Consider the following 14,947-nt stretch of genomic DNA (forward strand, 5'->3'; position numbering starts at 1 on the left):
AGTTCTGAAGTGCCATCCAGATGTAAGGGACTATCATATGGTGTGCTGTCCTCAATATTTACTGTTACTTGAGTAATACAATGCGATATGAGTAATCATTGTTCAATTAATATATGCTGAGGGGGGAAATTTTATTGTGGGAGAGGGTGTGGCAAATAGGAGGGAAATAGCATTGTAACCTCCCACCATACCAGTGGTCCTCGACCCTAGCTGCACATTAGAATCATCTGGAGAGCCATTAAAATACTGTAAATCAGGGGTCCCCAACCCCCAGGCCATGGACCGGTACTGGTCCTCAGCCTGTTGGGAACCAGGCCGCACAGCAGGAGGTGAGCAGTGGGCAGGCAAGCCAGCAAAGCTTCATCTGTAGCTCCCCATCACTCACCATTGCTCCCATTACCTCCTGAACCATCCCCCACCCTCCGTGGAAAAATTGTCTTCCATGAAACCCATCCCTGGTGCCAAAAAGGTTGGGGACCACTGCTCTAAATGCAATGTTGTAGCCTAGATTGGATCCAAAAGCAGAAAAAAGACATTAGCAGAAAAACTAATGAAATCCCAATAATATCTGTAGTTTAGTTAATGATAATGTAACAATCTTAGTTTCTTAAGTTTTGATAAATGGACCGTGGTTATATGAGATCTTAACATTAGGGTAAACTGGGTGAGAGCTATATAGGAACTTCTGTACTATCTTTACAACTTTTATATAATTCTAAAATTATTCCTCAAAAATTATTTAGAGCAAAAAACAATGTAAAAAATAAATATGTCTTGATGTCACCCTAGATAGGTGAATCAGAATCCCTGGGGAGGTGCCTGGGCAACTGTGATTTTGAAATTTTCCCCAGTGGTTCTAATATACGGTGAGGGTTAAGAACCACTGTTCTACACCATGAATGCTTGAGAGACTGGGATCCTGTCGTGTTCTTCACTCTAGCCTAGTACCTAGCACAGTGCCTATATGGAGAGCTTGCATACTTGTGCCCTTGCTGAACCATTTGCAGAAATCTCCTTTATTTTGAGTCCTCTGTAATAACAGAAGGAAAACTGAAAACAAACCTCTTCCCCTCAAAAATATTGGGCTGGCCAAAAAGTTCGTTCGGGCTTTTCCGTGACATCTTACCAGGGAAGATTTTCAGACATCTTCCTGCCCAGAATAGTTTCTACTCCTGCCCCCAGTCTCTCATCATTTTCAGTTAACCCTGACCATTATCACCAGATAAATATTCCTGAAATACTAAAACTGCCATCTCTTTGTTCAAAAGTCTTACTTAGTTCCCCATTACCTAAGTAAATAATATACTTCTTAGTTAGGCAAGCAAAATTCCATACACTCCAATAATACAATAATTTTCAGCCTGCTAGCCTGCTATTCCACATGCACCCTGCATTAACTGTAGATTGCATGCAGTTCTCTTGAACATGTCTTTAATTCACCCTTTTCTCTGTCACATACAATAATGCTGCTATCCTCACCTATATTACAAATCCTCTCCATCTTTCAAGGCTCCACTCATGTGTAATTTTTTCGGGTCACTCCAGCAAAAAAGTGAGCATTCCCTCTGTTGTATCTTCTAATTCAAATGGCACTAGCATTACTATTTTCTTTTGTAATTATTTGTTTTCTGTTTTATTCCCCCACGAGACTAGATTAAACTCCTAGTGGGCAAGGACTATGTGTTATAGGTCTTCTAACCCTCACAGTGCTTACCATGATGCTGTCCACACAAACACGTGATAATGATTTAATATACATTTTGCACAATTACAGTGTATAAAAAGTAAAAATAGAAAATCAAAATTCAAATACACAACTACATTCATCACTCCAAAATATCTTTGAAGGAGTCCCAGAATAAGAATTGTTAAAATTGTTAAATTGTTAAAAGCCATCTGAAGCCTGAATAAGATTTTGATGCTGGGCTTCCCTGGTGGTGCCAATGCAGGGGACACGGGTTCGTGCCCCGGTCCGGGAGGATCCCACATGCCGCGGAGCGGCTGAGCCCATGAGCCATGGCCGTTGGGCCTGCGCGTCCGGAGCCTGTGCTCCGTAACAGGAGAGGCCACAGCAGTGAGAGGCCCGTGTACCGCAAAAAAAAAAAAAGATTTTGATGCTATTGTTACATTAGTAATTGAACAAAGTTTATAAGAAAACTATATACTTCCTCAAATTTTAATTGTTCAGACTTAAAAATGGGAAAAGGAAGGGCTCATTAATTTTCCCCTGAAAACAAACATTTATTTGACTAATTCTTAAGGGCAGGAAAATTGTTAAGTCTGTTCCCACCACTATCCTCTCCCTAATATACCTACACATACACACGCATGCGCACGCGTGGGCGTGCACACAGACACACACACACTAGCAGGATGTTGTCTATGTGGTAGAGCCTGAAAAATCACATTAGTTCTCTCTTTCAGATATGGTCTATATATGGGGGAAAAACCACTGTTAAAATATTAATGAATATTGTAGAGATTTCTACCATATTTTGAGAAAAATCACACATATGATGTAATAAGATGTGAATTTTGTTGGACAACTATGATGGTTGCACATTGTTAAAACAAAACAACTATAAATTCCATTTTCTGGGTGAATCTCTTGAGGAACGTTTGGAATTGCTGGTATCTCTGGTTCCTCTGCTTTGGGTTTTTCCTTCATTTCTGTAAAATAAAACAAAATACGAAAATACATTTAATAAATGGTATTGGGATGATTGGCTATCCACTTGGAGAAAAAAAAACTCTACCTAACACTTTGCACAAAAACAAATCTCAGATGAATTAAAGATTTAAATATTAAGATACAGTAAATGTTGTAGAAACAATAGAATATTCCTTTAATCTTAAGATTATAAAGGCCTTTCTAAGCAGACCACAGACCAGAAGCCATAAGGGAAAAGACTGACAGGTTTGAGTCATTAAGAATCAAAATCGTGACAGGTTGGAATAACTAAAAACGAACATTAAAATTTTGTCATATAGAATGCCAAACTACTATAAACAAAGTTAAACCACAAACAACAACTAGAAAAATATTTACAACTTACATGTAGGTAAAGATTTAATAACTATTATTTAAAGAGATTTTTAAAATCAATCAAAAAGGTAGATATCCCAAATATAAAATGGAACAAGGATTCAAACAGGCAATTCTCAAAAGAAAAAAACCGAATTCATAATAATCATAAAAATATGCCTAGCAGCATTAGTCATAAAAAAGTGGGAATTAAAACAATTAGGTTTTTTTTTTAACCTAACATAATAGGCGTAGATTATTAAAACAATCATGTGCAGTGTTGTCAAGGGCATGGGCAACAGGCACTTACATAAATTCTTGGTTTCTGTGTATTGCTACAACATTTTTGGAGGCTAGTCTGACAGAATGTATCCAGACTTTAAATGCTGGTACCCTTTGGCCCAGCAATTCAACTTCTAGGGATTTGTCCAAAGGAAGTAATCAGACCAACTTAAGCTTCCAGTGCCTTAGTTTCCTTATCTATAAAATAAGGATAATATTATTCATCCACTAGGGTTTTTAACACTGAATAAAGTGATTCACATGAAATGTTTAATACAGTGTCTGGCAGATAGAAAGTGCCAGATAAATGTTATTTAAATAAATGTTACTTCCAATGATGTTCATTGAACATTGCTGTAATAGTAAAACTTGGCAGTAATCTAAGTGTTCATCATTATAGGGATTGGTTGAATAAATTATTGTACGTATAATACTGTAGAATTGTTACAAAAGATGTCATTAAGATGGCCACAATATACATTGTATGTGAAAAAAAAAGCAGGTTATAAAATGGAATGTATTGTATTGATACCATCTCATTTGTTAAAGCAAAACAAAACCTTGACCTTGGGGATCAGAGATAGGAGATGGTATTATAGGGGACTTTTACTCTACAGTCACTTATATATTGCTTTAATTGATTATAATAAACATTATAATTTATTATTATGACAATTTTATAATCAGCAAAAAGGTAGATATTTCCACTTGTTTGGTAAGACAAAGCCCAAAACAAAATAAGCATTAATTAATTGCCCATCTTAACCTTGCTGGGTTTAAAATGAAACTCTTAGAATCGGGCACTGTGTTGATTAGAGCTGCTTCTCCATCAGGGGACTCCTGTCAGTACAAGTAGTGCTTCATATGTCTGCTTTTACTGTAATTTTTTAAAAGGTATTTCCTCAAAACCCGTATTACTTGGAATACAATAACCCCAGGTTTTTGTTGCACTCATATTTTAGGAGAAAGAGAAAATAAGCTACCAAAAGGATTTCTTTAGAACACAACTCCCTGGGGATAGCTATGGTCCGCTAGACAGCCCATTTCTTATACTGTGTACAATAGTGCACGAAGAGAATCAAGGCTCTCAGTTATGTCCCCGAGACAAGTCAAACTGAAGAAAGGTCACATTATTTCTTAAATGCTATGCAGAGGAGAAAGCTTTTCAGGAGCAAATATTTAAATAGAAAGGGTTTGGGGTAAGCCTGGTAAGTCCTACAAGAACGAGTTCCCTATTACCAGGATCATATTTTATGTCTTTGTATCTCCCTCGGTAGCTTGTACCATGAATTTACTTACCTTTAGTTTGCCAGGAAATTTTAATTTTCTAGAAAAAACTTTATTCACCAAGTTTTCTTGTTAATCTAAATGTAATTGTCCTTTAAAATATTTTGCACATAATTCACTCTATATGGGGTTTATTTTTCTTCACTGGCTAAAGCGTCCCGTATGTACAAGTACCCACTATACACACTTATAGTTTCAATGATTTTCTTTTAATTATATGGTAATATACCAACAGATATTGGGTGAATGAAAAACATTTTTCACTTGAAACTAGCCAAAGACATTGATGATACCCATTGAGATAACTGGGATAACCCAGGATTGTCAAAGAAGGCAATAAATCACCGCTCCAAGGGAGATAAACCTATCTGGTACTCTGATTATGAACACGGAACACAAATAAGGGGCATGTCACTAGCTTGACCCCAATAAAAAAAAAACCAAAAACCTACCTCAAGGAGAAATATAAACACCCTTAGCATCTTCCTGGTGTGCTTTGGGATCCTGGTCTTGGGGCCCACCTCTTTCTTGGTACAGTTCTGGAAAGCATTCTTCAGGCACATCCTTATCTTTATATGTCTTAGTAGAGAGGTCTTCAGGCCCAGGTATTTCTTGGTATATTTCAGGTGCATAGCCTTCAGGCCCAGCTGTTTCTTGATATATTTCAGGTGAATATTCTTCAGACCCAGGTGTTTCTTGGTATATTGCAGGTGAATATTTTTCAGGAGCTGGTGTTTCTTGGATTGTTTTATGAGAGGGGGCTTTAGACACAGCAATTTCTTTATATGTTTTATGAGAAAAGTGTTCAGGTTCAACTGTTTCTTGGTATGTTTTTATAGAAAGCTCTTTAGGCACAGCTATTTCTTGTGCTTTAGGAACAAAATTTTCAGTCTCAGCTATTCCTTGACCTAGTTCAGAATTGTGTTCCTCAGGTTCAGCTCTTTTTTGGTAGGTTTCAAGAGCGTAGCCTTTAGGCACATCTGGTTTGGGGTATGCTTCAAGAGGGCATCCTTCCAGGTCAGCTACATCTTCAGATGTTTTAGAAGAAAGGGCTTTGGCTGCAGCGGTTTCTTGGCACATTTTAAGGGAGAGGTCTTCAGGCTGAGCCATATCATGGCGCATTTGGGAAGGATGGTCTTGAAATACAGCTATTTCTTGGTACATTTTAGGAGAAAGGTCTCCAGATTCAGCCATATCTTGGAGTATTTCAGAAGAGTGGTTTTGTACTGCTGTTTCTTGGTATTCAGAAGAATTTTCCTGATGGATAATGCTTTCTTGACCTATTTCAGAAAAATGTTTCTTGGGCACAACTCTTTGCGTGGAGGCTACCGGAAGGAGAGCTTCGGTCACACTCCTGGGTGGTTCAGTTTCTTTCTCTGTAGGTGCTGGTGATTTCTCCATCATTTCCTTTTCTAATTGTGACAGAGGCTCCACCTTCGTTTCTGTATTTTGTTGTCTCTTTCTGCCTCTTTCACTTCTTTTTCCTGTTCTCTGCCGCTTATGTTTTTTCTCTCTATAGAGAAATCAGAATTAGTGTCAGCAACAGGGCTCCAGAATTCAAATAAACATTTGGTAATGACAGTCCCAGGACTCCCACTGCCTTGTTGCACGACCTTGAACAAGTCACTTAATCTCTCTCTGGGCCTCAGTCTCCTTGTTTGTAAAATGAAGAAGCAGTTCTAGGTGCTCTCAATTGTCGGGAGAGGAAATGACCCTCAGGACTTTTTGTCTTTGATGCCTTGCTCAACAGGAATCTTCTTGGTGAGTGTAGCGTGCGTGTGTGTGTGTGTGTGTGTGTGTGCGCACGCGTTTGAGAGCATATACTTAAAGTTTGGTTATGGAAAATGTATTGTTGATGTTATACATTAATAGACTGGCATTCTTGTTTATATGCTAGTCTCTGTGGGTCTAGTCTATGTGAGTTCATTTCTCTATACCCTGGGTAAACTGATATGATTGTGTTCCTAGATCTGCAGTGCAGGCCTGCTCCTCATCTGTGCAGCCTGCAGGTGAATGATGTATGTGGCTTGCTTATCTAATACAGTGTCTTGTGTAAAGCAGGCTAAGTAGCCAAAGCTGGGTCCAAAGCTCCAAAGCTGCAAAAACATTTCCTTGAGGTAAAGCAGCTTGGTGGAAAGGCATGAGTGGTCATATTATACCTACTCTGAACCAATAGCTAAAGATCTAGAAGATGAAAGGATATGCGTGGGTATTGCAACCAATGACAAATTGTTAGGTACTGCAGATATAGCCAAATACAGATGGCTAATATAGATGGACTTGGGGGAAGAAAAAGATAGTATAAAAAAGCATTTCATCATTTTTCTAAACCTATTGAAATTCTGTTTCATGCTACCTGCCCTATGGAGCCTTCTCCAACAGACCACAGGGCTGAAATGCTCTCCCTGCTTACCACTCCTATAGAATTTATTATGAGGATTATGCTTAAGGTAAAGAACAAAGGCTGCCTCATCCTGTAGTTATTTCTGGAGAAACCCTATTTCTTTTAGTAAACAAGACAGTCTTTGGAGATAAAACCGGTGTTTTTTACACCTATGCAGTGCTTGCAGTTCCTTGTACGCTTAAAAAATGTATACCCTATTCTACTTTTGCGTGTTTGAAAATTTCCATAATTAAATTTTTTTAAAGGTTGTCTCATCAAAACCAGTTTGAAGTCAATATTAAAAAGGTACATATTGTAATAGTACAGTTTAAAATAAATATTAAAAATAATATAGAAGGTAAAAATGATATGGTACCTCAGCATTTGGAAGTTTAATTCCAAGTAACCAAGGTAACAAGATAAATTATAAAGTCCTTATTGTCAGATTTTAAAAAGATGATGTATGTGAATTCTTCAGGCAACATTATTATCCTAGAAATTAAATCCTAAATAATTTGTTATGTAGAGGAAATATATATATGAGGGAAATGTGAGTAATGTTCCATGTTCTTCCTGGTAGTTTCTCAAAAGATACAAATATATCTGTGTGGCCTAAAATTTAATCTGTACTCTGTCACTTATCAGCTATGTGATCATGGGCAAGTCACTTAAACTCTCTATGCCTTGATTTCTTCACAGGTAAAATGGAGTAAATAGTATCTGCCCAACCTCATGTGGTTGTCCTAAGAATTGCATGTAATAACTTATATGAATGAATCATCCAGATAGAAACTAGTACTCTTATATAAATATCAGAAATATACATATATATATATATATATATATATATATATGGTGTTTCCTATGTGCCAGGCACTGTTTTAAGTAATTTACTTATTCTGTTATCTCATATAGTCTTCACATCAACTTATGTGGTAGATACTATTATTATCTCCATTTTGCAGATGAAAAAACTAAAGCACAGAGAGGTTGAATAACTTGTCCAAGGTGAAATGGCTAAGAAGTAAGGGAGCCACTCTTCAAATCTAGTCATTTAGCCATCTGGCTTTAGCAGCCAGGCTCTTAACTATTACACCCTACCGCTTCTCTCTGGAACTAAGGTTTCACTGTGTAGAATGTTGTAGTGAGGACAGCCCTCAGTAGTATAGATATGTGCCACAACAGCAAGGCCGGCCAGCTGCCAAGAGGCTCACCAAGGTTCCACCTACTCCAGTGACTTCTTCAGCCTTGCCCCCCCCCCCCGCCAAACCAATGAGCACAGAAGCCCAATTCTACGAGCATACTGAAACCAGCTCCATTTCTAGGGTCAGAGCTCATCAACCAGCTCAAAGAGATTGATATGTAAACCTAAAGACCAATTTTTAAATGAACAGTGAGAAATGCAAAGACTTGGGAAGGCAAGGAATGATCAGAAGGTTGCTTGGTGAGTAAGGAATTAGGGGAACTAATTGTGTGTTCTTCAACAGAGTCACCTGTCAGAGGACTTGAGTACAGAAGTTTCTGCTATAACATATATGCATTCCTGAAAAACCTCACTTTCTGCAAAATCATGCACTAAAAGTGACAGTGCTTATGGGGAAAAAATAAAATTGGGGCAAATGATTCAAATCCTATGCAACTTTTTAACACTAGCATAAACAGTAATTGGGACAAGGGAGAGATAACTTGGATAGTCCAGACAGGCAGCTGACTATGGCTGGAGGCTGCCTCGGGGATGGTAAAAATGCACAAAAGCAACAGTGTAAATGCAGGCTTTCAGTGCTGAGATCATGCAAATAAGGGTGCTCTGAGCCAGCAGGGCTGCCGCTAAGTTGAGCACAGGAGGAAGTGCAACCTGCTATATGTGGAGATCTTTGCAAGGCTACCAATGTCCTTCTCTGGGGAAGAAGCCCCGGATGAAGGCTGAAAAGGACCCTGTCTATACATCAGCCAAGCTGAAGGCTTTTTCCTTTCCTGTGAAGGTTTTAACTCTATTCCCACTATTCTGGCTTCTTTTGAGTAGGTAAAATTATGAACTAACACAACTTCCACATTATACTGACATCATTCTCATATTTACCAATCATATGTGAGCTAAATGGTGTTGTAGAAACATGTGTTGTTGCAGAACAGACGATACTCAGTCCACAGTGGGACTAGGTACTTAAAACATCTGCACTCTATGTTTTTTAAAAAAATGATGCCTAGAAAAATGTTTACCTATGTTTTTTTGGGTTTTTTTCACAAAGCAGAGCCCGGCCCTGTGAAAAATGTATACCTATGTTATTTTTGCCATTGAAGGAAACATTTTTACATTAAAGAAGAAATGCACATCTAAATCTTAATCAAAAAAATTTTAAAGAAGAAGAGTGCTTAGATCAGTGGTTCTCAACTGGGAGCATTTTACCTCCTCTCCCCTGACCCCAGGAGACATTTAACAAGGTCTGGAGAAATTTTTGGTTGTCACGATGGGGAGGGGAGAGTCCTGTGGGTTTCCAGAGGCCAGTGGTGCTGTGAAACATCTTCAATACACAGGACAGCCTCCCACACAAAGAAGTCGCCTATCCACAGCACTAATAACACCAGCGTTGAGAAACCCTGGCTCAGATGGATGCTGTACTTTGGCTCCTTGGGCTCCCCTTTTCTATTTCCAAGCAGGCAATACCTCTGTTTTCACAGTTATATTCTAAATGGTGCAGTTAGATGCTGCCTGATTTATAGTCATGTTCATGTACTCCCTTCCTGAGATTACATACAGCTGACTTTGGACACTTAGGAACTCTCAAACTCTTCCACCACTCATTTACAGACAGTGCTTTGGTTTACTCCATGGAGAGTTAACTACACGCATTCAAGAAGAATTTCACTAATAGAAAGCTTGGAGAACAAGCTTGGGGGTCTTCTCAATGGTGTTTCCCGCTCCCAACAGATACTTCTATGGTTATATTACTAGGGTGGTTGAACACCAGTCCTCTCTACAATATACATAATTTGATCACCTGGTACTGTAATTAAAAGAGACCATAAATAAGATTCTGTTCCCATCACTTTACTAGATGGGAGACTTTAGGCAAGAGATTTAACCTTCAGAGACTTGGTTTCTTTTTTTGTAAAATGAGGATAACAGCTCCCAATTTATAGGATTTTTGGAAAGATGAAATATAGTGTGTAAAAGTGCTCAGCACCACTTGACAAGTAGCATATGCTAGATAAACATCAGTTCTTTTCCCCTTGCAGCAATACCATACCCAAATTGCCATTGTGAAGTTTGCTTTTCTTGTGCTTCAGCTTTTCTTTTTCTGAGCTGCTCTCTGTTTCTTAAACTCCAAGTTCCAATGACTTCTGTAGGATCAAAATGAAAGTTATGGGAGATAGTGATGAGTTGTGGCATTAACAGGAAAAGAGTCCTATAGAAAAATGGTAGAATCCCTTTACTGGGTGTGTAAGTTTTTCTCCTAGCCTTTTGAGGACAAGAACTATATCTTATTTATTCTTGTACCTCTGAAGAATGCCTGGGAGCAAACATTCAGTCGACATTTTTTAAATGAAAAGGTCAGTATTTGTACATAAGTGTGTTACCAACCTATTAATTTTTTCAAAATAGTGTACATATTGTACAAACATAAAAGAAAAAAATCAGCTATGTTCTGCCATCCTATAACCTGTTTTCATTTTATTCCTCATATTCATCTAGTCCCTATATTAAACAAAGTTGTAATGATGGCGTACCACATTTTTATCATTTATTAACCTGATACATCAAAAATATATTCCATCATCTCGTCCTCATAATTATAACTTTAGCAGCTGCATGATACTTAATCGAGTTGATGTATTCTCATTTATCCACTCATTCCACTCATATTGAACATTTAGGTTGTTGCCAGTTATTTTTTTTTGCCATTGTAGATCAAATTATAATAAATATTTCAGGTACACAACAGCTTTTTTTTCTTTTGTATATTTTTCCTTTGGATGACGTTTCTCCAAGTTCTTTGGAATACTAAAGTTATTATCAAGAAAGGTTCTGTTGCCATCCAAGTTTGTGAAAAGTTAACGTTGGGTCTTTGATGTAGAACTTCTTAGAGACTATAGAATGATTTCAAATTTGCACCGGGACCCCCAAAAGAGAAAATGCCCCTTGGACCATGGCACCTTTTGTTTTTAGGACAGAAGTCCTTAATGGTGAACTTGGATGGGGGAAAATTATACTTTTATTTTTACCATCTTTAATTTAAATGACCATTTCCTTCAATTATGAATGTAGGTAACAAACCACAGTAGTTTTAGCAGTGTGTGATTTTGTCACAAAAAGAAATTACAGATTTTCTTCATATAACATGACAGTTATTGCAGATACCTTAAAATATCATTTATTTGAGATGATATATTTGATTTGATACGGTGGTAATTAGATCCACCACTGGACCTTGTTATTTAATGCATCTGTAAATAAGCACATATATTATTATATCATAGTTTTTTATTTTGATAACTTATCTTAATATAATTGCTTCCTTTATAATCCTATGTATTTAATTTTATGTATTTAGACTTCTTAGTCTAAGAAGGGGTCTAGAGGTTCATCAGAATGCCAAAGGGATCCAGGGCATTTAAAAGTTTTAAATCACTGCCTCAAGGCCTAGGGTTCTGCAAAAGCAGCAGAAATGCTGCTTTAGGATAGATCCAAAGACTAAGATTAGTGAGTCAAAAGAATAAACACTATTATAGTTCTTGCTACTTATTGCCAGATCCCTTTCCAAAAGTTTCACTATATTTACGTTACCAAAGAAGTATATGGTTGTATTTGTTTTACCACAACTATCTGGTATTGGGTATTTTCGTTATATTTAATTTATATATATTATTAATAATTTATTTATTATTTCCTTGTGTTCCTCTGGCTTATTAAAATCTTAGCGCTAGAAGGCACCTCAGAAAGTTATATAGCCCCAATTCTTCCATTCTAATATATGAACGTATCCAATTATGCCCCTTTTTTTGCCAGAGCCATAAAAAGAGGAAAATAATCATAGTCCAATCCTTCCCAACAGCCACTACCTCTTAAGGTCTCTTTCATTACCTGGTACATGGTTCTCTTCTTGATGAGGATCAGGTATCTGATGGAGCATCAAGTGAGACTGGTCCTTTCCCAAATCCATCTTGCTGCAATACCTTCCTGCTGTTTGGTCTGACTTCCACAAGAACCCTTTTTTAAAATGTCAAAAGTAACTAACAGTTAAAAACACACACATACCCGAGTTCACTTGTCACTTGACTTCCTGCCTAAAAGTTTTATCTAGTTGGACCACAGCTGCTGGCTACTTCTACTTTCTTTATCATACTGCACAGGTGTGAGCAGGGGGCACAGCTGGTGCTATGTCCTCCTCCACCATAGTGGCTAGTTATACAGGCAGCCCCGCAGCCACAGACTGGTATGTCACAGCCTCCAGTATGGCAGTCATTTGGGTCTGCTAAGAAGTACCTGAGTCCGATGTTACTTTTTACATACAGAGGTGGCATAGTATAGGAAGAACACCAAGTCTAGCACCTAACCAGCTCGATGTCCTTGAACAAATCACTTCCCCTTTTCGTGACTATCCTTCCTCATTTGCAAAGTGGGTGAATAATTCCTGACTTGCCCACCTCACACAGTTCTTGTGAAAGTGAATATTATGAATGTGAAAATTATGAAGATATGAAATTAATCTTATATTGTTTTCCTGCATGTGGCATTTTTTCATCTTAACCTGATGCAAAGTAATGGAAAGTCTTGCTGTTAGATAATAGACATAAAGAACTAAATTAGGAATTCAAAGCAAATTTGAACCCTCTTCTGCTCACCTGATCATTCACAATTGACTCAAGATAAGCTAGTGAAATCCACTGTGACTCATCCAGGGAAGGTCAAAAAGCATTTCTTTTTTCTTCTTTTTTTTTTTTTTTTTGTGGTACGCGGGCCCCTCACCGCTGCGGCCTCTCCCGCCGCAGAGCACAGGCTCCAGACGCGCAGGCCCAGCGGCCATGGCTCACGGGCCCAGCCGCCCCGCGGCATGTGGGATCTTCCCGGACCGGGACACAAACCCGTGTCCCCTGCATCGGCAGGCGGACTCTCAACCACTGCGCCACCACGGAAGCCCCAAAAATCATTTCTCAATGAAAATATCTGCACATTATGTCACAGAAATTAAGTTGAAACCAAAGGAATCACCCATCTTCAATCGGTCACCCGATTTGTGAAGGCAAAGAGGTACAGAGAATCAGGATTGTTCACCAAGGAAAGGAACACTGACCACCTCCTATTACAGGCAAACAGTCTGTGAGATGCAGGGTTAACACTGTATCTGGAGTCAGATACTGAGGTGAAGAGAGTTTGAATTCCAGTGTTGCCACATTCCCTAATTCAGTCACCTTAGGCCACTTAGTCTTGGAGCCAGTTTACCTACCTACAATATGGGACAATATTGGTATGTACCTCATGAGGTTATTGGGATGACTGAATCAAATAATGCATTTCATATGTGCCTGTCATATTGAATACAGGGTGCCTAGCATATTCAACATGCTTAGTAAGTGTTAGTTGCTATTATTAGTAATAAAAATATAGTGACAAGATTTTGGTAAGTCAAGTCACAGTTTAAATGCACTAAAGAACTCAGAGAAAACCTGAAGGGAATCCTTTATAAAGAGAAAACCTTTATAATGTGAACAGATGCCCTCTACTTCCATAGACTCTTAAGGCATTAGCATCTCCTCCTAAACCATCTAGTCCCTCCCCCTATTTTATACACAGAGAAATTGAGAACCAAGGAGGGGAAAGATTTACCTGCCCCAAATTTTCTTACTTACTGGTGGCACCACATCTTACTGACTATAAGATGGGTCATCTTGTTATGCTTGATCTTACCTGGGTATGAAAATGTATGTGTGGTGTGAACATATGAGAGAAGCAGCTTTTTCAAACACACTGAAAAATATTGAGAATTATATAACAAGCACTCAGGCGCTTACCACCAAAACTTAATGTGGTATTTAATTACTAGATCCTAAGCTCTAGCTTTAAGTTTCTCGGTTACCCAGTCTTTCTTGTAAGTTAATCTCTACCTAAAAATTCAGATAACTCCAGGGAGTCCCTATTCCAAGAATTCCCTATAGGGAATGGAAAGTGTAACTTGCAATTTATCTCATGATAATTTTTGGATTTTCAGATACAGGGTTTTAAAAACTCCAATACAAACTAAAGTAGCTTTGAAAATTATAAAACAGGAGTGTCTTATAATTTAAACTGGCATTTTAAATTAGTCACTTTATTTGATATGTTTTAATTCTTACTGATTAGGTTATTTCTTATGATAATGAAATAAGGTAACCTTTTAGAATACTTCTAGGATGCCTTACAGAAGATGCAGAGTTACTTCTTAAATACAATTATCCTTCAAGCTTATAAGACCCAGTTCAACGATTCAGCAAACCTTACTGAATGCCTCCTCTGTGCCATGTACTGAGCAAGGCTGTCAGACTACAAAGGTGGACGAAGGTGGACAGATGTTAGTCCCTGAGTTCTGTGTACTGTAGGCCCATAGAGATATGCACATCTTTATTGGAGGGAAATAATATTTAGACCCTTTACACCCTGCTGCAGCCTGCCTAAGTTGATTCCACCCCATGTTCTGATATCTAGGAGCAGAATGTGGAGGGACTATATGAGGGTGGGGTCTCAAGTTAACAGTAATTAGGGAGCAATATTGGGTGGAGGGGGCAGGTGGAGGGAGTTTGGAGCAAACTAGATTGGAAGTCAGGCAAGGTGTCTCTGTTGTGATAAGCAGGCCACAGCAGGAACTTGTCTGGGACAAAAATAGCCAGTCAGTAAATTCACAAGCCATAGTTCACTGTCCCTTCCCTCTGTAGTGAAGTCTAGAGTCCATAGCAGTATGTGAGATGTTAGGCATTAAAGTCCAGATTTTTTTAAC

General features: G+C 38.2%; 1 protein-coding gene across 1 annotated transcript in view; it reads right to left on the reverse strand.

The window, feature by feature from the left end:
• Nucleotides 1-2,560: 2,560 nt before the first annotated feature.
• The window catches only part of HEMGN (hemogen), a 31,192-nt gene continuing 18,805 nt past the window's right edge, over nt 2,561-14,947 (reverse strand). Inside the window, exons 2-5 of the mRNA XM_029201503.1 lie at nt 12,061-12,186; nt 10,226-10,319; nt 5,047-6,107; nt 2,561-2,670 (exon numbers count right to left, since the gene is read on the reverse strand). Of these exons, the coding sequence (XP_029057336.1) occupies nt 5,048-6,107; nt 10,226-10,319; nt 12,061-12,139 (1,233 nt within the window). The 5' untranslated portion in view covers nt 12,140-12,186 and the 3' untranslated portion in view covers nt 2,561-2,670; nt 5,047. The remainder of the gene's footprint in view (nt 2,671-5,046; nt 6,108-10,225; nt 10,320-12,060; nt 12,187-14,947) is intronic.

Source organism: Monodon monoceros, unplaced genomic scaffold (assembly GCF_005190385.1).
Source record: "Monodon monoceros isolate NGI ecotype Baffin Bay Population unplaced genomic scaffold, NGI_Narwhal_1 Super_Scaffold_5, whole genome shotgun sequence".
In the NCBI taxonomy this organism is placed as follows: domain Eukaryota; kingdom Metazoa; phylum Chordata; class Mammalia; order Artiodactyla; family Monodontidae; genus Monodon; species Monodon monoceros.